Source organism: Danio rerio, chromosome 17 (assembly GCF_052040795.2).
Source record: "Danio rerio strain M-AB ecotype USA chromosome 17, GRCz13ab, whole genome shotgun sequence".
Taxonomy (NCBI): domain Eukaryota; kingdom Metazoa; phylum Chordata; class Actinopteri; order Cypriniformes; family Danionidae; genus Danio; species Danio rerio.
In genome coordinates, this window is record NC_141037.1 from 6,471,978 (window position 1) to 6,497,228 (window position 25,251).

The 25,251-nt window shown below is 38.7% G+C and overlaps 2 protein-coding genes and 3 long non-coding RNA genes across 8 annotated transcripts in view; 2 read left to right on the forward strand and 3 right to left on the reverse strand.

The window, feature by feature from the left end:
• The window catches only part of cdc5l (CDC5 cell division cycle 5-like (S. pombe)), a 452,249-nt gene that overhangs the window by 404,246 nt on the left and 22,752 nt on the right, over positions 1-25,251 (forward strand). The gene's annotated exons all lie outside the window — the stretch shown is intronic.
• The window catches only part of LOC141378508 (uncharacterized), an 842,893-nt gene that overhangs the window by 324,429 nt on the left and 493,213 nt on the right, over positions 1-25,251 (reverse strand). The gene's annotated exons all lie outside the window — the stretch shown is intronic.
• Positions 1-25,251, forward strand: part of runx2a (RUNX family transcription factor 2a) — a 169,301-nt gene that overhangs the window by 108,678 nt on the left and 35,372 nt on the right. For 2 of the 3 annotated variants that reach the window (XM_087288828.1, NM_212858.2), the window contains 1 exon segment: positions 21,776-21,952. The exons of the other annotated variant lie outside the window; for it this stretch is intronic. In XM_087288828.1, coding sequence (XP_087144954.1) covers positions 21,776-21,952 — 177 coding nt within the window. 3 annotated transcript variants of the gene reach the window in all.
• On the reverse strand, positions 3,214-10,493 carry LOC147833001 (uncharacterized). Its single transcript, XR_015513014.1, has 4 exons — positions 6,363-10,493; positions 6,058-6,150; positions 3,856-6,001; positions 3,214-3,794 (listed from the first exon to the last, which is right to left on the reverse strand). It is a non-coding gene; the product is annotated as an uncharacterized LOC147833001 (long non-coding RNA).
• LOC141378507 (uncharacterized) overlaps positions 22,479-25,251 on the reverse strand; it is an 80,323-nt gene continuing 77,550 nt past the window's right edge. The window contains exon 4 of the long non-coding RNA XR_015512993.1: positions 22,479-24,763. This is a non-coding gene — a long non-coding RNA (uncharacterized LOC141378507). The remainder of the gene's footprint in view (positions 24,764-25,251) is intronic.

Genomic DNA, 25,251 nt, shown 5'->3' on the forward strand with positions numbered 1-25,251 from the left:
CACTGGCATTGTTTTTTTGGGGGTCGCGAGTCACTGGCATTGTTATTTTGGGGGTCGCGAGTCACTGGCATTGTTATTTTGGGGGTCGCGAGTCACTGGCATTGTTATTTTGGGGGTCGCGAGTCACTGGCATTGTTTTTTTGGGGGTCGCGAGTCACTGGCATTGTTATTTTGGGGGTCGCGAGTCACTGGCATTGTTATTTTGGGGGTCGCGAGTCACTGGCATTGTTATTTTGGGGGTCGCGAGTCACTGGCATTGTTATTTTGGGGGTCGCGAGTCACTGGCATTGTTATTTTGGGGGTCGCGAGTCACTGGCATTGTTTTTTTGGGGGTCGCGAGTCACTGGCATTGTTATTTTGGGGGTCGCGAGTCACTGGCATTGTTTTTTGGGGGTCGCGAGTCACTGGCATTGTTATTTTGGGGGTCGCGAGTCACTGGCATTGTTATTTTGGGGGTCGCGAGTCACTGGCATTGTTATTTTGGGGGTCGCGAGTCACTGGCATTGTTTTTTTGGGGGTTGCGAGTCACTGGCATTGTTATTTTGGGGGTCGCGAGTCACTGGCATTGTTATTTCCAGGGTCACCAGTCACAGGCATTGTTATTTTGGGGGTCGCGAGTCACTGGCATTGTTATTTTGAGGGTTGCGAGTCACTGGCATTGTTATTTTGGGGGTCGCGAGTCCCTGGCATTGTTTTTTTGGGGGTCGCGAGTCACTGGCATTGTTATTTTGGGGGTCGCGAGTCACTGGCATTGTTATTTCCAGGGTCACCAGTCACAGGCATTGTTATTTTGGGGGTCGCGAGTTACTGGCATTGTTATTTTGGGGGTCGCGAGTCACTGGCATTGTTATTTCCAGGGTCACCAGTCACAGGCATTGTTATTTTGGGGGTCGCGAGTCACTGGCATTGTTATTTCCAGGGTCACCAGTCACTGGCATTGTTATTTTGGGGGTTGCAAGTCACTGGCATTGTTATTTTGGGGGTCGCGAGTCACTGGCATTGTTTTTTTGGGGGTTGCGAGTCACTGGCATTGTTATTTTGGGGGTCGCGAGTCCCTGGCATTGTTTTTTTGGGGGTCGCGAGTCCCTGGCATTGTTTTTTTGGGGGTTGCGAGTCACTGGCATTGTTTTTTTGGGGGTTGCGAGTCACTGGCATTGTTATTTTGGGGGTCGCGAGTCCCTGGCATTGTTTTTTTGGGGGTCGCGAGTCACTGGCATTGTTATTTTGGGGGTCGCGAGTCACTGGCATTGTTATTTTGGGGGTCGCGAGTCACTGGCATTGTTATTTCCAGGGTCACCAGTCACAGGCATTGTTATTTTGGGGGTCGCGAGTCACAGGCATTGTTATTTTGGGGGTCGCAAGTCACTGGCATTGTTATTTTGGGGGTCGCCAGTCACAGGCATTGTTATTTTGGGGGTCGCGAGTCACTGGCATTGTTATTTTGGGGGTCGAGAGTCACTGGCATTGTTATTTTGGGGGTCGCAGGCTGAAAAGTTTGGAAACCCCTGCACAAAAGGGACATTTGTGAAGTAGCAACGGTTTCTGCTGTTCTGAAGTCAGCTGCAAATGTGATAAAATGGCAGAAGAAAGTAGTTACTAATACAAAAGGGCTTTTAAGACTCTGCTTTCATTTAATTTTAAAATGTTATTTTTCATAAACAAGATTATGCCGACGAACTGTTGTATAAACACAATATCACACTCGTAGAAGTGTACAGTATACAGCCATATCGCACTGCTACTCGTGTACAACTGCTCACATATTGTATGGGGAAAAAATAAAGGGGGCTAATAATTCTGACTTTAACTGTGTGTGTGTGTGTGTGTGTGTGTGTGTGTGTATATACATATACGTATGTGTGTATATATATCTATTTTTTTATTTTATATATATATATATATATATATACATACATACATACATACATACATATACATAAAAATAGAGAGTTTTTGTGTAGTTATTTTATTGCTTCAAATTAAATTAGACAAAAAAGTCTATTTTGTATACAAAATAATACAAAATTTATTTAATCTTCTTTACTATACATATATATTTTATTATTATTATTATTAATTATTTTTATTATTTATTACATAAGTTAAATGTAGTTTTAAAAAATAATAAATAAATGAATATAATTATTTTCATTGTTCAAATATATTTTTCAAAACAATTAAAAAAAATCAATATTTAATATATTTTTATCATTTATGTTGTTTAAATAACCTGTTTTGTAAATGCTGTGAACAAATAAAAACAAACCTATTTTACTATTTATTTGAACACAAATCATGTTAATCCATATTCCTGAATGAATCACATTTTTCACTGTAACATTTTTACATTTTTTAAGCATGACATGAATAAAATGACTGAGTGTTGCTAGTGGTCTGTTGTTGAATGTGTCGGCCTCTGAAAGCTTTAACACACTGACTGAATAAATCTGAGTTGTTCAGAGTTTTGCCGCCACACGTTTTACTGTACTGTTTGCATAACAGCTGCAGTCTATAGCGCATGAAATCTGCTGCTGAAGTCAGACTGTTTACGTTGTGGTTTGCTCTAATTGCTCGATGCTGAAATGAGTATTAGTGGTGAGGCTGTGATGTTTCTGTGCCTTTGAACGCTCAGAAATGCTTGTCCAGACAGGTAATACGAACACAAAAAGTAGCACAGGCCACCGAAAACAAAGCAGTAAGACCAGCTCCTACTTTGAGGCAGATTTAGAAAAGTGTGTGACTGTTTTTGTTGGCTTTCGTCAACAACACATCACATATGAGTAGTAATCAGTCTAGGGTAGGTTACTTTTACCATACCATATATTAATTTAAGACTTTTTAAAGACCTTTATAAGACTATTATAAATTAAATTTCAGATATATGTTTTTTTTTGGTAATTGTCAATGGATTTTTTTTTACTTGTCCCATTAAAATTTTAAATTAGCCACATTTTAGAAGTGCCAAAACAAAACAAGCAAACCCTATAGTTATATAATTAATATTAGTAGTAGTATTTTTCTGTCTCACTATTTTCTAAGTCTAGGAAATGCCTCTTAATTTAACATATTTTAGATATTTTGACCAGAAACAAGACAAAAAGTCAAAGTAAGACTTTTAGATTTTTAGATCAAAGTGAGAACAAATAGATTTTTATACACAGCTGAAATCAAAATTATTCGCCCCTTCTGTGAATTTTTTTTTCTCTTCTTTTTCCAATATTTCCCAAATGATGTTTAACAGAGCAAGCAATTTTCCCACATTCATTCATTCATTCTCTAACGCTTTTCCGGGGCTGGGTCGCAGGGGTAGCAGTCTTAGGAGAGAACCCCAGACTTCCCTCTCCCCACACACTTCCTCCAGCTCCTCCGGGGGGATCCCGAGGCGTTCCCAGGCCAGCCTAGAGAGTCCCTCCAGCGTGTCCTGGGTTTTCACCAAGACCTCTTCCTGGAGGGACATCCCTGGAACACCTCCCTAGATAGGCGTCCAGGAGGCATCCGAAAACGATGCAAGAGCCACCTCAGCTTAATTTTCTCAATGTGGAGGAGCAGCGGCTCTACTCCGAGCTCCTCCCGGGTGACAGAGCTCCTCACCCCGTCTATAAGGGTGCGCCCTGCCACCTTGCGAAGGAAACTCATTTCAGCCGCTTGTATCTGAGATCTTGTCCTTTCGGTCATGACCCAAAGCTCATGACCATAGGTGAGAGTAGGAACGTAGATTGACCGGTAAATATAGAGCTTTGCCTTTCCCCTCAACTCCTTTTTCACCACAATGGACTTATAGTTTGACCGCATTACTGCTGCCGCTGCACAAATCCGCCTGTCATCTCACGTTCCATCCCTCCCTCACTCGTGAACAAAATCCCAAGATACATTGGCTGACTGGCTAAACAAAATCCCAAGATACTTAAACTCCTTCACCTGTGGACTTTCCTCAAACCTGGAGATGGCAAACCATCTTTTTTCCGCTGGAGCATCATGGCCTCAAACTTAGGGTGCTGATTCTCATTTCATTTTTCACAGTATTTCCTATAATATTTATTTCTTCTGGAGAAATTTTTGTTTCTTTTATTTTGGCTAGAATAAAAGCTGTGGTCAATATTATTAGCCCCCCTAAACAATATTTATTTTTGCTTATCTAATTACCCTAACTCAGGGGTTCCCAAACTATTCAGGCCGCGACCCCCAAAATGACAATGCCTCGCGACCCCCAATATCCTCTGAGGTGGTTATAAATACAGAAACCTTGCATGCAATGGCACACACACACCAATGGACCCAAGTTCTTCTTTTAATTTTTTTAATGTATGAGAGCTGTAAATGGGCCACAAAGTTTAACCAGGTGTTATGAAATCTGCTGCATCTGACGCTATTGCTGTGTCTTTAATACAATGTAATTACCCCAGGGGTTGCAATCCAATAGAAGTAGTAACTATAAGCTACTATAGTAACTATATATGGTATAAACGACTACTTTTTTCTCTTCAGTAGGTTATGGATAAAATATGGTAATTCTTATGGTTTAATAAAAATAATTAGATTTTTGGAAATCACCAGGCGACCACCCTTCATTGTCCCGCGACCCCTCGGGGGGTCCCGACCCCCACTTTGAGATCCATTGCCCTAACTTACCCTAACCTAGTTAAGCCTTTAAATGTCACTAAGCTGAAAAATATCTAGTCAAATATTATGTGCTGTCATCATAGCATAAAATAAATTAGTTATTAGAAATGAGTCACTAAAACTATTATGATTCGAAATGTGTTGAAAATAATCAACAAAAAATAAAGGAAAACTATATATATAGGGGGGCTAACAATTCTGACTTCATTTCTACTCCCAATTACACCAAAGTCTTGTCAATCTGCCAACAACTCACCCCCCAAACCAACAAAAAAATCAGCCGAGAAATAAGCGTTTTGCTTGTTGGAGCTGTACAGTTGTGTGGTGTCTGATTGTTGCAGTCGTCCCATCGATTTATAAAGCTCTAGTAGCATGTGTGCCCCCTTTTCCTGGCGTAGTTCACTTCCTGAAGCCTGAAACACACGGACCACACAAGCGACTGGCAGCGCTCCAGTTCTGCTTGGCTGCCGTCAGCTTTCTCCATTTCTCTCCCCTCTTTTTCCTTTAACTTCTAAAGCAGGGCGTTCGGCCTCGTCCTGTCCTTAAAAACCTCCCTTCGCTAATTTCGCTAGGAGCTGCCATGTGAAATAATCCATTGTTTGACTCTTCAGAGAGAGTCGCGGCACGGCAATTAAAGAAACGAAATCTAGACGGATGTATGTTTTCCCTTTCTTCCTCCATGCGTTTTATTCCTGCGCGTGATTGATGCGCTTCTGACGGCTCCGGCTGATATTTGATGTTGAAAGCGTGCTGGTGTTTAAAGAGCGCGGGGTGTTATTGCGGGTCACGGCACTATCAGATGGCAATTTAACATGCAGGCGGAGGTTTTGCCCAGATATGAGGACGGGCTGTGTTTATACACCCCGGATTATTTACCGTCATTAGGCAAGGATACACACAGAAAACAGCTTTTCTTTGGAGGGTTTAAAGATAACATTGAGTATCAGGACTGCTTTGGGGGAAATTAATACTTGTGTTTATAAATGATACATTTCATTTAGCCATTTATTATATTGCAACAATAAAAATGTTCTTTTAAATTTGGGGAGGAAGGAGGAGTATCAGTTTCCACAAAAATATGAAGAATTTTTTTTCATAGTTGATGATTTAATGAAAAAAATTATATGATCATGACCACAAAAACATGGATTTTATTTCATCATTGCTGATATTGTGCTGTAATATAAATATATATATATACTATCGGTCAAAAGTTTGGAGTCAGTGCGATTTTTAAATGTTTTAAAATAAGCTTATCCTGCTCACCAAGCTGCATTTATTTAATCAAGAATACAGTACATATTAGAAAATTCATTCATACATTCATTTTCTTTTCGGTTTAGTCTCGTTATTAATCTGGGGTTGCCACAGCGGAATGAACCTTTTACTCAGAGGATGCCCATCTAGCTGCAACCCATCACTGGGAAACACCCATACATTCTCATTCACACACATACACTCAGGGCCGGAGTGGGACTCCTTTTCAGCCCTGGAGTTTCAAGCCTTAGACCAGCCCACCTCAGTTTACGACTGACTATATTAAAATAACGTCATTTCGAATTCAGTTTAAAATGACACAATCACGTATTTTTCAAGAAAACAGCTGCCTTATAAGTTGAAATGTTCAACAACCCAAACAGTATTATATGTCTTAACAATAAAAATAAAAATAAATAAATTAGATAGGTAAGGATTGAACTCGGGTCCTGCAGTGTTGAAACGCAACGTGCTGACCACTGAACCACAATGGCGCTATTGTAAGAAATATGTCTATTGACGACTTAGGGTGCTTTCACACCTACACTTTTGTTTCGGAACGTGTCTCGATTGCCCAGTTAGCGCGGTTCATTTGGCATATGTGAACAGGGCAATCGCGCTCTGTTTCCCGCCAAAGTAATCGCTCCGAGATCGCTTGAACGAGGTGGTCTCGGCTCGATTGAAACGAACCCTGGAGCGGTTCGATTACAGTGAGAAAGCGATCCGAGAGAATAATGATTATGGCGGGAAGTTTTGCGAGTCTCCGGATGCCCGCAAACGAGTGATGATCTCCCGGTAATCTCGCGTCTCCCTCCCGGTCCTTAAATAGGCATCGTCGCGCACCCTTCTCACCCCTCCCCACCGCATCTCTCCTCAGACACATCGCGCGCACCCTGTCAAACACCACCAAACCACCACCTCTCCTGACAGCTGAGCGGGACGCTGCAAAATAAACCCTGACACCCTGACCAAAGTGAGGAGAGTTTACTCACACGTGACTTGTTTTAGCTCTTTTGGTCCGATTAGAAACTTTGCAGTGTGAAAGCGAACCGCTCCAAGAGCAAAGAGCAACAATGTAACAATTGTAATCTCTGTTTCGGAACAACTGAATCGATTCACTGGTGTGAAAGCACCCTTAATCTTTTTCTCCCCTTCCTAGATTACTGATCAATTTATGTCAGATTTATTAATGTAGTGAATCATCTGATTTTCATTGAGCAGGTTTAATATTCAATAATATTAATTATTCAAATTCTTATATTCACTAAGGTGCCGCTGTTTGAGGACGAATAATAGTTACGTCATCATTAACCTGCGGGCTGCATTTTGCTCACGGGGCTGCGAGAAAATAAATAAAAAGCGCGGAGCTGCGGCAAAATAATAAATAAAAAGAGTAAGACTATGGTCAAATAAATTAAAAAATGAAAAAAAAAAAGTGTGACTGCTGAGAGTGCAAGAAGCTAGGGACACCGGCCCTCGCGGTCAAAAAACGGACCTCCCCACCGGGAATTCTCCCGGTCCTCCCGATTAGCCAATCCGGGCCTGCATACACTATAGAAAATTTACCCTACCCAATTCACCCTTACCCCATGTCATTGGACTTGTAGGGGAAACCGGAGCACCCGGAGGAAACCCTCGGAAACGCAGAGAGAACATACAAACTCCACACAGAAATGTCAACTGACCCAACCGAGGCTCAAACCCAGTGTCCTTTTTGCTGTGAGGCGACAGCACTACCTACTGCGCCACCGCGTTGCCCTACATTGTAAAGTTGTGAAATGTTATTGCATTATAAAAAACCCTGTTCAAAAGTAGTCTATCATTTCATTTATTAATTCATTCCTGTGGTTTTAAAGATGTTTTAGCAGCGTCATTGCTCCAGTCTTCAGATAAATTAATACTTGTGTTTATAAATGATAGATTTGATTTTGCCAACGTTAATACAATAAAAAAAGATTCTTTTAAATTTGGCAAGTGGGAGGAGTATTAGTTTCCACAATCTGATCTACAGAGATTTTCACACACAACTATCTCTAGGGTTTACAGAGAATAGTCAGAAAAAGAGAAAATATCCAGTGAGCGGCAGTTCTGTGGGCGCAAATGCCTTGTTGATGCCAGAGGTCAGAGGAGAATGGCCAGACTGGTTCCAGCTGATAGAAAGGCAACAGTTCCTCAAATAAGCACTCGTTACAACTGAGGTCTGCAGAAGAGCATCTCTGAACATACAACACGTCTAACCTTGAGGAGGATGGGCTACAGCAGCAGAAGACCACACCGGGTGCCACTCCTGACAGCTAAGAACAGGAAACTGAGGCTACAATTAGCACATGCTCACCAAAATTGGACAACAGAAGATTGGAGAAACGTCGCCTGGTCTGATGAGTTTCCATTTCCGTGGCGACATTTGGATGGTAGGGTCAGAATTTGGCGTCAACAGCATGGATCCATCCTGCCTTGTATTTTTTGTTTAAGCTGGTGTTGGGGGTGTAATGGTGTGGGGGATATTTTCTTGGCACACTTTGGGCCCATTAGTATCAATTGAGCATTGTGTCAACGCCACAGCCTACCTGAGTATTGTTGCTGACCATGTCCATCCCTTTATGACCTCAGTGTACCCATCTACTGATGGCTACTTCCAGCAGGATAATGCACCATGTCATAAAGCGTGAATCATCTCAGACTGGTTTCTTGAACATGACAATGAGTTCACTGTACTCAAATGGCCTCCACAGTCACCAGATCTCAATCCATTAGAGCACCTTTGGGATGTGGTGGACTGGAAGATTCTCATCATGCATGTGCAGCCGACGAATCTGCAGCAACTGCTTGATGCTATCATGTCAATATGGAGCAAAATCACTGAGGAATATTTCCGGTATCTTGTTGAATCGATGCCATGAAGGTTTAAGGCAGTTCTGAAGGCAAAAGGGGGTCCAACCCGGTACTACCTAATAAAGTGTCCTGAGAGTGTAGTTCATTCATTCACTTTTTAATTGCAGAGGTCTCAACACAGTGGAATGAACCACCAACTATTCCAGCATATGTTTTACACAGACGCTGTCCTTCCAGCCACAACCCAGTACAGGGAAACACCCATACACACTCATTCACACACAAACTGTCCAATTTAGTTCATCCAATTCCCCTATAGCACATGTCTTTGGACTGTGGGAGTCGGGACTCGAACCAGCAACCTTCTTGCTGTGAGGCAACAAAGCTTACCACTGGGCCACCACGCCGCCCCACACAGTTTATTCACTTAAAAATAGTTTACTCACTTTTTTAAATAAAGTAGGCAACAACCTAGTACTGGGAAACACCCATACACTCACATTCGCACACACACACTTATACACTACGACCAAATTAGTTTATTCAATTCACCTATTGCGCATGTGTTTGGACAGTGGGGGAAACTGGAGCACCCGGAGGAAACCCATGCCAACATTGGGAAAACATGCAAACTCCACACAGAAATGCCAACTGGCCCAGCCGGGACTCAAACCAGCAACCTTTTTGCTGTGAGGTGACAGTGCTAACCACTGAGCCACTGTGCCACCCTAAATCGCATTTTATTCATTCATTCATTCATTCATTTTCTTGTCGGCTTAGTCCCTTTATTTATCTGGGGTCGCCACAGCGGAATGAACCGCCAACTTATCCAGCAAGTTTTTACGCAGCGGATGCCCTTCCAGCCGCAACCCATCTCTGGGAAACATCCACACACACACATTCACCCACACACACACTACGGACAATTTAGCCTACCCAATTCACCTGTATCGCATGTCTGTGGGGAAAACCGGAGCACCCGGACCTTATTGCTGTGGGGCGAAAGTGCTACCCACTCCGCCACTGCGTCGCCCTAAATCGCATTTCAAAATATATTAAAATAAAAAAAGAGTTACTTTCAATTTTGATTATTGCTGTATTTCTTATCAACGCAGCCTTAATAGGGATTTTTCTAATATAATAGTACATGATGTAGTATAGTTTAATAAGCTCTTCTGAAACTCCTCCAAACACAAAAACCGAGTAATGCCAGGCAAGTTTTTTCTGTCCTGAAGAGACTAGCAGGCTACTTTCTTTTTTCTTCACCAAGGCAAAGTTTTGTTCCTCGGCTTTAAATCTAATATTGTGGATTTCTTTGCCGTAACAGGATCTTTTCACTTTATTGGAGTGGTGTCCATTTGAATATTTGAGCTGTACTGTTGAGAGATGTTTTTGGCGCTGGCGTAAACATAAGAGCACTCTGCATGTCTCACAGGACATGAGCGTTGGGGATTTTCCTCTCCTTTCAGCTGAATCATCCACATCCCTGGAAAGTTCGTCTCAGAACTTTAAATCCTATAGTCATTTGCTTTGTCCTCTCCAGAACGTGTTCATAGACACGAATGACAATGATATGGATGAGATTTACTCAGGATAAAAGTGAATGGTAAATGTGACAAATCTAAATGATGGTGTGCATGAATTATTACCAAACTGTCAGTTAAAAGTCTGTAATAAAAAGTCAAAAATCTCATAATGATTTCAAATATTTTTCATCCAAATATAAAATAAAAGATAAGAAATTTTTTTTCTCCAGTGTTAGTCATAAACTAAAGTCATGTAACTGTAAAAGAAAAAAGAGAGAGACACTTTCTGTAAGTTGTTCAGGATAGAAATGTCTGCTAAAAGTGGAAACATTATGACTGGAAACTGTACGATTCCCCTCCAGAGTTTTCTATGAGCCAGAGTTTGTGATCACACGTTACATCATGAATATTTTCCATCTCAAAAATAAATATTAATAAGATCAGTTGTTTTACCTGAGCAAAAGAGTTTATGTTATGTTGTTTTATATTGGCATTTCTTTAGCACATTACTTTAATTTATGTTAGTGTTTGTTCCCACCACAGAATAAAAATAATATTTACCTGCATATTTTTCACAAATCTGACTTTTTTTTTTGATAAATGTGACTGTATCTCCAATGTTAGAAACTTAGAAACTTGCAATGCTGTGAAAAAGAATTGTGAGAGTGTATTGTATATTTGTGGACTGTACATTAATAATTACGGCTTGTTGATGTACACTTTACACATTGTAAATGTGTTATTTCTGAATTGTACAATTGACGGACAGACGGATGGATGGATGGATGGATGAATGGACAGACGGATGGTTGGGTAGATGGATGGATGAACAGATGGTTGGGTGGATGGATGGATGGACCGTTGGATGGATGAATGAATGGACAGATTGGTGAACGGTTGGATGGATAAATGGATGGGCAGATGGACGGATGGATGGATGGATGAATGGACAGACGGATGGTTGGGTAGATGGATGGATGAACAGATGGTTGGATGGATGGATGGATGGGTGGACCGTTGGATGGATGAATGAATGGACGGATTGGTGAACGGTTGGATGGATAAATGGATGGGCAGATGGACGGATGGATGGATGAATGGACAGACGGATGGTTGGGTAGATGGATGGATGAACAGATGGTTGGGTAGATGGATGGATGGATGGGTGGATGGACCGTTGGATGGATGAATGAATGGACAGATTGGTGGATGGTTGGATGGATAAATGGACGGACGGACGGATGGATGGATGTATGGATGTATGGATGGACAGTTGGGTGGATGGACGGATGGATGGATGGATGAATGGATGGATGGATGAATTGATGGACGGATGTATGGACAGTTGGGTGGATGGATGGATGGATGGACAGATGGATTGACGGATAGATGGGTAGATGGATGGATGGTTGGGTGGATGGTCGATTAGATGAATGGATCGATGGAAGGATTGACAGATGGATTGACGGATGCATGGATGGATAGACGGATGGACGGTTGGGTGTATAGATGATTGGATGGATGGATGGATGGACAGATTGGATGAAGAGATGAATAAATGAATGAACATTGTGAACTGACTGAGATGGATGGGATGGACTGATAAATGGATTGATTGGAGGTGATGGAATGGACTAAATAAATTGGATAGATAAACTGGATTGACAGATGGGATGGAGGGATAGTATGAACTACATGAATGAACGGATGGATGGATGGAATGGACTACATAATTTGGATGGATGGACTGGACTACATGAATGGATGGACTGACTGACTGATTGATCCACTGACTATTTAATTGCTTGATCGACTGACTAATTGATTGATTGATTGATTGATTGATTGATGAAGGGATTGATGAAGGGATCGAAAATGGAAAAATATTTAGTGACAAATCTTATTTTGACACATATTTAGGGAAAATACTTTAACATTTTTCAAAAACCCAACAATACACTCTGCAAATTGATAACCCTTTCATTTTGTTGGGGGCTGTTTTTACCCTATTGACTTCCATTATAATCACATTTGTTGATTGCAAAGCCTCGACACCATATAATCATGCATTTTTGATTGTTGGTGGTTTTTCCTGTTGGGAAGAGGTAAAACGTGTCATTTTTATTGTTGATCATCAGTTACAGCACTTTATAAGAGTGTAAGAGAGACTTTTGCCAGTTACATTGATATGTTTGAGAAAATCAAAATAAGCAGCTCAGCTCTCAGAACATAGTAAACATAGTAACTGTACTTCTGCACACACACTATAATCTGCTGTTTTACTTCAAAGTAGAGGTCTGCATTCCCGCGGCTGTCCCGCGGGCGCCGCAGGACCCGACTAGATTTCTGCGGCGCGGGAATAAACTTCCGAATAAATCGCGGGAGTGGTCGGTAACGGGTTTAATTTGGGACGGGAGCGGGCTGTCTAGCAATATCGCAGATATTGCTATGCGAATGAGAGAGAGAGAGAGAGCGAGAGCGAGAGCGAGCTTTGCCTGTGTGTGTGCTTGGTGCTTGTGTGTGTGTATGTTAGTGTGCGCGCACGTGAATTAGAGAGAGAGAGAGAGAGAGAGAGAGCTTTCCCAGATAGCAAAATACACTCGGGCCAGTTCCGGCTAGATTCTCGCCTGCCGGAGACTTACCACTCAGCCCGGCTCCGGCTGCCGGACTCCGGATGCTTGTGGACTCCCTGCCCGACTCCGGCTTGAATCAATCGGGCCAGATGCGGCGGCCGTAAGCGAGCCAACGCTGCCGCATTCGCGCCGGAATCGGCCCGAGAGTAATGTGCGCCGCGGCCGGGAGCTGGCGCGACTCAGTATTTATATACCTTGATATAAAACCTTTTTGGTATTACATTAATACTTGATACATGGTATTACAAGCCTTTGAGTTGATATAACAGCAAACGCCTGTGTGTCTGCTTGGTGCTTGTGTGTGTGTTAGTGCTCGCGCGAGAGAGAGAGAAATTTGTCTATGTGTGTTTATACAGACAGCTTGGCTGTCTGGACTGTATAGCTGGGGGATTTTCGGTTTTGTTCTCCCCCGCTCTTTAGCTGGATCGGGCGCGGCGGGCAGAAAACGGGGCGGGTCGGGCAGCGGGACAATAAATTCTTAATATAAGCGGGAGCGGTCGCATTCGGGCTAAAACCTAGCGGGTGCGGGCGGGAGCGGGATTCAAAATTTAGTCCCGCGCAGATCTCTACTTCAAAGAACTCCATATAAAAGACAGAACCTTTTTGTTGCACAGGCCTATCTAAAGAGTCAATGCTGCCAACTGATAATCAACAGTAAAAATGACAAATTGTACCTCTTCCCAACAGGAAAAGCCACCAACAATCAAGAATGCATGATTATAGGGCGCCAAGGCTTTTCAATAAAAAAAAAAGTCATCTTTATGGAAGTCAATGGGGTAAAAAGAGCCCCAAACATAATGAAAGGACAGTTCATTCAAACAATACACATTGGTTACCCCTTATAAAAGTTATTTTGCATAATAGGTCCCCTTTAAGGGAATTAAAGACTCAAAGTGCTCGACATTCGGTCCTGAACGAGGAGCTGTGTTTGCTCAACCGAACTCCAGAGCACAATCAGGTTTTGCGAGATTGAAAGAAACTCTGGCTCGAACCCATTGGAGAGCAGCCAAGCTTTTTGCAGGAGTTTCTCTTTTCTTCTGTGTGATATTTACTTTACTGCCATTCAGCACAAAACAACCGAGACTAGACAGACAAGGATGAAAAAAAGTTCCTCTTTAACACATATTCTTCTCAAGTATTGACACAACATTACCGCCGCAATAAAAACGTATCAGAAAACGTCTGGAAAAGGTGGTTCATTTGTGATGTGTTTTTTTCGGAGAGTGGACGTGGCGTGACTCGTGCTCTTTATTGCAGGATAGAGGATTGAGTCTGTCCTCTTTTATGGGAAATGAATGAATAAACATTGTCGGCTCATGCTTTTGTCGTGACTCACAGGCATAGTTTCAAGCATGCTAGGAATAATAGGGAAATAAAGCAGTTGTGTAATTTGACTGTGAATTCTTTTGGATCGACGCCATGGTGTAAAAAAAAAAACCGACAGCATGCGCGGGCAGGTAGAAAGTCGATTTACTTCCCCTCCTTTTGTGTGCTGCTCGCTATTGTGAAAACTGAGATCTGTGCGATTAGAGATTGAGAGATTACTGATGCATCTGACCCACATACTGATCTGAGCATTCGCGTTGCTGTGTTTGTTTGGGGAATAATGAGGTTTAATGGTTGGACATTTTACAGAAGTAGATGAATTTTTGTCATCGCTTGTGTACTCTTATGTCATTTCACTGAAAAAACTTAGCATTACTTAGCCTTGTTTCTATTCCAAATATCTAGAAATTCATAAATCAAGAAGTATTTTCTAGACAGATAGAAATAATAAGTTGAAATTAAGTCAGTTTTTCCTTAAAACAAGTTAAATAATCTTCCTGTGGGGTAAATAAATGCATCACATTTTAAACAGAAAGCAACATTATTTTTTCTAATCCCACTGGCAGATTATTTTGTTTGTTTTTAAAGACAAACTCACTTAATTTTGACTTATTATTTTGGAAAACAGAGCAATATATATATATTTTTTTTTCCTTTTTTTAGTAACTTACAGGCAATTTTGGTTGCCAATAAGACTGTAAAATTTACAGTAATTTCTGGAAATTTTGGATGCCAGTAAGACAAAATTTACCAGCACACTGTACTGTAAAATTAGCAATTTTGGTTATCAATAAGACTGTAAATTTACAAGCCCACTGAAAGTATATAATTACAACGTACTGTAAAATTTACAGTAACTGGCAAATTTGGTTTCCAGAAAGACTGAATTTACAAGCGCTCTGTAAATGATTACAATTTACTGTAACAACTACAGCAACTTACAGGCATCTTGGTTGCACTGGCAATTTACAAGTCCACTGAAAATAAATTATTACAACTTACTGTAACATTTACAGCAACTTACTGGCAATTTTGTTTGCCAAAAAGACTGTAAATTTACAAGTGCGCTGTAAGTTTAATTACAATGTACTTTAAAATGTACAATAACTACCAATTTTTGTTGCCAGATAGACAGTACTTGCAAATTTAATCATAAGTTAATAAGTAATTACAATTTACTGTACAATTTACAGTAACTTATTGGCAATTTTGGTTGCAAGTAAGTCTGTAAATTTACAAGAGCACTCTGAATAAATAATTACAATTTACTGTTAATTTAACAGTAATTTAATAGCAATTTTAGTTGCCAGTAAGACGAAAGTTACAAGCATGCTGTAAATAATTATAGTTTACTGTTAGATTTACAGTAATTGGCAAATTTCCGCTGCCGGTAAACTGTAAATGTACAAGCGGACTGTAATTTAATAATTAAAATTTTACAGTAAAATGTACAGTAAAGTCTGGGAATTTTGGTTGCCAAATTTACAAGCACACTGTAAATTAATTACAATTACCTGTAAAATTTATAGTAAGTGGTCATTTTTGTTTTTCAGTAGGACTTTAAATTTACAAGCGCACTGTAAACTAATAATTACAATTTTAGTGTAAAAACCAAAGCAATATTTTAACTTGTCTAGAACATTTTTATAAATGTGCTATGATATAGGAATATCATATTTTTGACTCTTCTTGAGTCATACATTACACTTAAAAATGTACTGTAAAATTAGCAATTTGGCTACCAGTAAGACTGCAAATTTACAAGCAGACTGTAAATAAATAATTGCAATTTACTGTAAAATGTACAATAACTGGAAATTTTGGTTGTCAGAAAGGCTCAATTTGCAAGTGCACTGTGAATAAATAATTACAATTTACTGTACAATTTACAGTAACTTACTAGCAATTTTGGCTTGCTGTAAGACTTTAAATTTACAATACCACTGTATATTATAAGGTTACATTAACTTACTAGCAATTTTGGTTAAGAATACAAATATACAAGCGCACTGTAAATTAATAATCACAATTTACTGTAACATTTACAGTAACTTACTAGCAATTTTAGTTGCCAATAAGAGAAAACTTATAAGTGCACTGTAATTTAATTACAATTAACTGTAAAATTTACAGTAACTTACCGGTAATTTTGTCTTTCAGTAAGACTTTAAATTTACAAGCGCACTGTAAACTAATAATTACAATTTTAATTTAGAAATACAGCACAGTTGTAGTTATTTATTTTACAGTGTGCTCGTAATTTTACAATCTTACTGACTGCCAGAATTCCCAGTATGTTACTGTAAATTTTACAGTACATTTTTACAGTGTAATTTTTGGAAAAAAACAGATTATAGTTTTAAGTTTGCCTTCAATTGTATATCTCAAATATCACTTCCACTTAAAAAATAATGAGTGAACATACATTTAATTAATACTTCCTCTCATAAAACAGTTGTCAAACCAACATTAAAGTGAACGTTCATTATTTGAATGTCCTTTTAAGAGTTTACTTCACTCAAAAAAAATGTCATTGGCAAATGTCATATTGAGACCCACAAATTGATCTTCTGCTTAAAATAAATGCAAACTTTGACCAGATATAACAAAAGCACCATAAAAGTACCCTGAAAATAGTCCATACGACATACGAAGCCATACTATTGTAATCAAAGCAATGAAAAAAGTTGTAATTTGAGCTCTGAAATAGCGTTAGCATATGTTTCTTACACAAAACTGTGATATCGCTTCAAATATAGAACCAAGACTTTAAATATAGAATGTAAATTTCACCCTATTGTCATTTCATGATGTTTTGGCAAACCTGAAAATGGCTCTTTTTCCTTCAAGTGAGAGTAAACATTAGCCAAAAATGAACAAAACACCACAAAGTACAGTAAAAAAAGCCTCCATATGACAGTTGTTATTAATTGGAAGTGTTTTGATAGATTTGGGTCTAGAAATATACTTGTTATTGGAGCTTTAGGCTTGTTTGCATGTTGCATTACGGAAATACATCATATAACTTCCAAAAACTTAAAACATAAAGCATAAATAAAAAGAAATATAGTGGGTTTTTTTCTAAGCAAAATACATCCTCATTCTCTTTCAAGACAAAAATTACAGTTCTGCCATCAGTTATTCACCTTAATAACATTCTAGGACATTTACAAACTGTTTTTTTCCATAAACATTGACCAGGAATGATCATGAATACCTTAAAAACACAGAGGAAATTTTACTTTTAATCTCTATTGGCTGTGTTCTGAAACAATACTTTGTATGTGTGTAATTTACAGTACTTTCAGGGTGTTTTTAAGCTACATTCCCAATTTGCATTCAATATATTGAAAACAACAGCATTAACATTGTTTGTTTTTACGCAGACTACTCCTTAAAGAGTGTAGTTCACTCAAAAAATACAGATCTGTCACCTATTAATCCCCCTAATGTAATTTTATGATCTCTGAGGCAATCTACACTAAGATTTTTTTGTCTTTTCATTTACCAAAAACCACAGAAAAATCAGAGAAACACCATACAAGTGCATTTAAAGACCATATTGTGCAATTTTGCAAGTGTGTTTAAGATATAAGTTGGAGTCTTTTTTTGCATCAGTTTATCACACAAAATTACAACTTAAAATGATTTGAAATATGCAGCATGAACTATTTTCAACCCAAGCTCATTCTGAAAACGTAGCCCCATGGACGTTTCTGGAGTCCGTAGCTGCGTCCCAAATCGCATACTTATGCACTATTTTACGCCATTTTGTAGTATAAATAGTGTAAGTAGTGTGTTCACATTGAAAACTCTCAAAATAATAAGTGCACTTTAATTACCCGGATGATGCACTCATTCAGCCGCTAAAACGAAGTGTGTAATGATGGACACTTCACGCACTCAACGACCGCAGGTTTGCTTACGTAGCGGAAGGGGCGGGGCGATCGGACGCACATGTTGAATAACTTTATTTATTTTGGATGGTAAAAGCAAAATTCTCTATAAAAGAGTGATTATAGCGCCTCCCGATGGTGAATGCGGTTATACTCACGGCAGGTATTATTTGATAATTCAGTCGTTTATTTCACTGATTTGGCAACAGTCAAACGTCATCAGGGAAACGGTTTGAATTTCCGCTTAGTAAAAAAACATTACTCGTGATTTACGTGGCCGGAGATACCGTATGGCCGCATTTGGCCGCATCAACAGAATCCAGAAAATAAAAGCGAACGAGTTTGTGACGGGGCGAGAATGTGGCGAAATCCGAAAAGGCGGTCAAAGTCGGACGAGGGCTGGGATGGCAGTTATTTAGCCTGTCGGACAGACGGTCGCTCGATAGCGGCCTCCGGCAGCCTTTCGTGCAAGAACAGCAAGGGTGCTGCACAAATATGTACCTCCCGGGACGTATTTCGCGGCCTCCAGAAACGTCCGCTGGGCTACGTTTCGACAATGAGCCTGGGTTGACTATTTTTATGGCACTTTAAGGTGTTTATGAAAACTTTGTCATTGTTATTTGTCATTATTTATCAATTTTGTATTTTATGGATCAACATTTTTTCATGAAATAAAATTAACAACACCATAAAAAGTCGGTAAATACTAAATACTGCATGGCTTTTGTGCTGTGTACTGCATACTATAAATACAACACATAATTTTGTCCAACATGAAATATGGAGCATAAGCAGGTTTAACTGCTATGATGTTTTTATGCATTTCCCAATTTAAATAGCATTGAGAAAATATTTTCCATAACACCTTTTCAGTTTCTCAATACAAAACAATACAGGTTTGCAACAACACGGTGAGAAAATGATGTCACCCAAAGATATCATTAAAAAAAAAAAAAAAATCACAGTTCTGTCAATCACTGAGATTCACTACTACGCCATGTAAGGGTAATTCGTAAATCTACATACTGCATTTTTGTGTATATTTTAAATACAATGACAGTAAACATGTTGTGTTTTTTTCTTCCAATCATTCCACAGACATAATCAAGTTATATCGGTTATTATTCATCACATAAAACAACTACATGGCCTCAAAAAACGTTTCAGCTTCAGGGCATTCCCTGTAACGTCATACTGAGTTGCAGTGCAAGTTCCTGTTCGAATGGAAAATACAGGATACTACATTACCATTTTTCACTACATTAAAAAAGCAAAAGCAAAAGCAAAAAAAAAGTACCCCTTTTTAAGACTCTCAAGAATGTTAAACATATTTTTGGGTGAACTGTCCCTTTAAGACTGATTGAAGATTGATCAGAATGGAGCAGTAGGTGTATTTAAGAAACACTCTCCTTTTTTTTTTTTTTTTTTAAAACAGGCTCTTTTTACAACTCCCTTAGAGGGTAACAGTTGAGTTTTACCATTTTTTTAATCCATTCAGCCGATCTCCGGGTCTGGCTGGAGCACTTTTAGCTTAGCATACAGTAGATCGTTGAATCGGATTAGACCAGGGGTTCTCAAACTTTTTTCATCAAGTACCACCTCAGAAAAAATTTGTCTCTCCAACTACCACCAAAATGAGTAGTATTGAAATACAGTAGCGTAGTAGGCCCAATAAAGCAGCTACAAGTCTGCAAAGTTAAAAAATCGTGGCAGATTACCTCAGAAATATAGGCTGTATGTCATATATGGCATATAATATACGTCCTTTTTGGTAAACTTTGAAATGTGTATAGCATGTACATGACATATTTCATTCTTCCGCGTACCACTAGAAAGAAGCCTGCGTACCACTAGTGGTACACGTACCTTAGTTTGAGAACCACTGGATTAGACCATAAGCATCATGCTCAAAAATGACCAAGGAGTCTTGATAATTTTCCTGTTTAAAGCTTGACACTTCTGTAGTTTCATCTTGTATTAAAGACTGACGGAAAATGAAAAGTTGGTATTTTCTAATATGCCAGTAACTATACTCTAATTATGCTGTAATAATTAAGCATCTTTGCTGCCATACCATGGCGGCAGCAGGTGCAATGAACCAGAAAATTGGCCAACCAGGTCTAGCTGGAGCCCGTTTCGCTTAGCTTAGCATAGATCATTGAATCAGATTAGACCATTAGCATCTCACTCAAAAATGGCCAAAGATTTTAGATCACTTTCCTGTTTAAAGCATGACACTTCTATTGATTCATTGTTCAAGACTGATGGAAAATGAAAAGTTGCTATTTTCTATGCTGATACATAGGAACTACAGTTAAAGTCAGAATTATTAAATCTCCTGAATTATTAGGCCCCCAGTTTATTTTTTCCACCAATTTCTGTGTAACGGAGAGAGGATTTTTTCAACACATTTCTAATCATATTAGTTTTAATAACTCATTTATTGTTATGATTGATTTATTAATTTATTTATTTTATCTTTGTCATGATGATAGTACAAAATATTTGACTAGATATTTTTCAAGACACTTCTCTACAGCTTAAAAGGACATATAAAGGCCTAACTAGGTTAATTAGGTTAACTAGACAGGTTAGGTTAATTAGGCGTTATCGTATAACGATGGTTTGTTCTGTAGACTAGCGCAAAAAATATAGCTTAAAGGAGCTAATAATGTTGACCTTACCCATATAATATACTCAATGTGACCAACTGCTTACACAGGGACCCTATGCTGCTCATGTTCAAAGTTACCAAACTGGAGACTATTTTCAGGTGCTGCATAATATCACTGCGCCTGCTGTAGCCATTGTACAGCAGCAAAATTCCTTGAGTTCCTTGAAACTCTTTTGTCATTTAAAATGCTAATGGTCTAATCTGATTCAATGAACTATGCTAAGCTAAGCTAAAAGTGCTCCTGCCAGACCCGGAGATCAGTTGAATTGATTAAAAAATGGTAAAACTCAATTGTTTACCTCTAGGGGAGCTGTACAATTAGCTTATAATCAAAAAAGTGGAGTGATCCTTTAACTGCAGTCTCTGTCTATTATGGACCCTTTTCACAGTCATCATAATCTTAAATCCTTGTCATTTTTTTTTTTTTTTTTTAGAATATGCAAAAATCATACAAATACAAGAAAACATCAACAGATAACAAATACAAAGCAACAAAACAAAAAAACAAAAACATCAACAATAGTCAGGTACTGGTATGTGCGTGAGTGTGTGCATGTGAGTCATTTTTTTTTTAAGTTTGTATATGTATTAACATATGTATTTTATCATCTTTGCATCAAAATCCAAAAAATAAATAAACAAAAAAATACAGCTTATGCAAGGTGTCTGAACTATAGGCTATAAAAAACTGCATCATCTCAGCAGGACAGTAAATTTGACATTGTTTTCTCTTATGGCTGCCATTATCAGTCTCGCACAATTCTTTTATTTCCTTGATAACACCATTGTGGAGTTTTCTTTTATTATTTCTGCAAATAAGACCATTGTTGCACTCTCCCATTCACTGCGCTCTAAAGTATAACCAACTATGACGACCTCCACAACCCAGAAAACCCAGAAATGTGAAAAGAGTCCTTGTTTATTTTGCGTGAACTGTCCCTTTAATACTGAGTGATTAGAATCAAGCAGGAGGGGTGTTAATTGCAATCTCTGTCTAATATTGTTCGTTAGGACACAGACAGAAACTGGAAGACCCCCCTAAACCGCCGCTGTTCTCCGAGCGCCTGAGCGAATTAGAGCGTTTACGCCAGACCACCATGAGAGTCGCTGTGCAAACCCAGAGTCCCCGGCCGTCTCTCAACGCCACGCCGAACTCCTTCAATCCACAGGGGCAAACGCAGATCTCAGGTAAACCGGCTCAGGCATTTTCCTTTCCTTTAAAGGCCCACTACACATTTCTTAAAAATAGGCTCATTTGTATAACTTAATAAGCTAAGCTTAGCTTAGCTTAGCATAGTTCATTAAATCGGATTAGACTATAAGCATCTCGCTTAAAAATGAACAATGAGTTTCGATAATTTACAGTATAACTATTCTGTTGTTACATCGCGTACTAAGACTGACGGAAAATAAAAAGCTGCTATTTTCTAGGTTTCAGTGATTTTATGCAGTGCTAATATCAGTACGCTAATAACGGTACGCTCCCTCTGCAAGCAGGTGGTCACCAGTGTTGGCTAAGTTACCCAAAAAAGTAATTTCGATAATTTCGCTAACCATTTCCTAGCCATATCAGCATAGAAAATAGCTACTTTTCATTTTTCGTATAAATACTGTCTATTTTTAAAGCTTACTATTACCATTTCTGAATCCGTTCATCTGAACTTTTAGCTTAGCTTAGCATAGTTCATTGAATCGGATTAGACCGTTAGCATCTTGCTCAAAATGACCAAAGAGAGTTTCGATAATTTTCCTGTTGACAGTATAACTATTCTGTAGTTACATTGTGTACTGAGACGATAATAAAAAGTTATTTTCTAGGTTTCAGTGATTTTACGCAGTGCTAATATCAGTACGCTAATAACAGTACGCTCCCTCTGCAAGCAGGTGGTCACCAGTGTTGGCTAAGTTACCCAAAAAAGTAACTTCAATAATTTCGCTAGCCATTTCCTAGCCATATCAGCATAGAAAATAGCTATTTTTCATTTTTCGTATAAACAGTCTATTTTTAAAGCTTGCTATTACCATTTTAAAGCTTAACTTTAAAGCTTAACTTTTTACAATCACCATAAAAAGTTACTCTGATAATTTCGCTAGCCAATATTAATCTAGAAAATAGCAACTTGTTATTAATTCATTCATTTTCCTTCGGCTTAGTCCCTTTATTCATCAGGGGTCACCACAGCCGAATGAACCACCAGCCAGTTTTTATTTTCCTTATAAAAATAGTCTCTTTTTACAACTCCTCAAGAGTGAAACTGTTGATTTTACCACTTTTGAGTCCTTTGAGATGAACTCCAGGTCTGGTGGTGCACTTTTAGCTTAGCATAGATCATTGAATCGGATTAGACCGTTAGCATTTCACAAAAAAAAAAAATACCAAAGAGTTTAGGTGATTTTCCTGTTTAAACTCTGCAGGCACAGAACATCAACATGATGTCATATTGGCGTTGTACCCTAACGTCACGTGGACGTTGGATTTTGTTCGGAAATGAAAATCGGCTTGATGCCTAAACCCAACATCAGGCCTACGTCAATGTCCAAAGTCCAACCTAAAATTAATCTAAAATCAACCAAATTTCAACGTCCAGTCATGTTACTTCTTGAAGTTGTGTGGACGTTACCACTTTGTCATCTATCAGACGTTAGATTTTGATGACTTTTCGACACAACCTAAAATAAGCCAAATTTCAACATAATTTGATGTTGTTATTGGACGTCAAAATAACGTTGTCCTTAGACGCTGGCTAGACATTGAATTTTGGTCACCTGACATCATGACCTAAATCCTAATTTTAACATCTTATGATGTTGTGTGCCTGCTGGGAAGCTTGACTGTTTAAATTTTTGAGAATTCAATAATAATTTGCAAGCCATTTCCGAGACAAATCAACCTAGAAAATAGCATTTTTTTCATTTTCCGTCAGTGTTTACACGTGATGTAACTGCAGAAGAGTCAAGCTTTAAATTAAAAAAAATTGTCAAAACTCATTGCTCATTTTTAAGCGAGATGCCAATGGTCTAATCCAATTTAATGATCTGTGCTAAGCTAAGCTAAAAGTGTGTCCCCGCCAGACCCAGAGATCAGCTAAATGGATTCAAATATGTTAAAACTCAACTGTTTTAGTTGAATAAAAAGAGAGTTGTACTGTAAAAAGAGTTTACTTTCCACCCAAAAATGTGGAATGTTCCTTTAACGCAACTATTTCAGGCTGTCAGCCTTCGTCCGTCGTGACTTTTATTACTGAGCCACCATGTTTTGTGCATTGCACAAACATCTGTATTCAAAAAAACAGGTAGGTTTATTCAAGGCCTGATTAGCTGGAGATAAAAGCAAGCGAGTGAGTATAGACTACATGATGCAAGAAATGGAAATGTCAGTGAATGAACATCAGATTTAAACAGAAGATACGGAAAGACATGCCAATTCCCAAATCCTTTTGTCTAGTTTTACTGGAACAAGGCATTATCTTTGTTTGGGATTGGCTGATTACATCACCTTAAAGGGACAGTTCACCCAAAAGTGTTTATTCATTTACTTCACGACTTCCAAAAGATGTTTAGATGAATCTTCATGCTACACATCGAGAGTCTTCAGAAATCCTATACTTTTAAAATGAGGAATAAAAGCAAATTTAAATCTTCCTCTCCATTCTCAAATCTCATCTCAAGCCGTCCGAACCGGGTTTTGGCAATGACTAATGAAGATTCCCCTGTTTTTGTTCCATGGAAAAAATAACAGCTCATGGGTTTGGAAAGACATGAGAGTGAGTAAATAATGACAGATTTTCATTTTTGGGTGAACTGTTGCTTTAATTCCATTACATTTGTCCAAATATTTTCATTAGTTCCTGCTTCACTTTTGGCGTCCATTGGAGCATGGGGTGTTTTTTTAATGTCTCTCGCATGCGCTCGGTTTTGGAGTTTGCATAATGTTTGCCATTCTCTTGGATGCTTTCCAGTCTCTCTCCCGTCAGAGCGGACGCTGTGTTTACTAGAATACTGTAGAAAACAAACAGGAAACCGTTCTTGGCTCTGAATGTGATTAAGCTATTTACATACCACAGCCTTTTATACTAGTCTGCTCAGACTCGCACTTCACATTGTTAAAAAAAGGAAGGTCACCATCTTTGTGTGCATCAAGAGGGGTTTTGGGGGGATACACAAGAAAGTCAAAAATATAGTCTAGTCAAAAAATATATATATATTGCATTGCTCTTTCATGACAGGTAAACAGAACCTTCTTTTCTCGTGCATGCACTTTTTTTTTGTAATTGTTGACTGCACTTTATATTTTTCCCAATGGTGATTCCCATTATATATTTTTTGTGATTTTAATCACATCTATTATCTATATTATTTAAGCAGAATTAACATTAAAATAATAAGATGGCAATAAAGCATGCAGTATAAATACTTTAATTTAAATATACAAGAACCATATCCATTATAAATGTATGTATTGGTTTGAATTTATTATTTATTATATA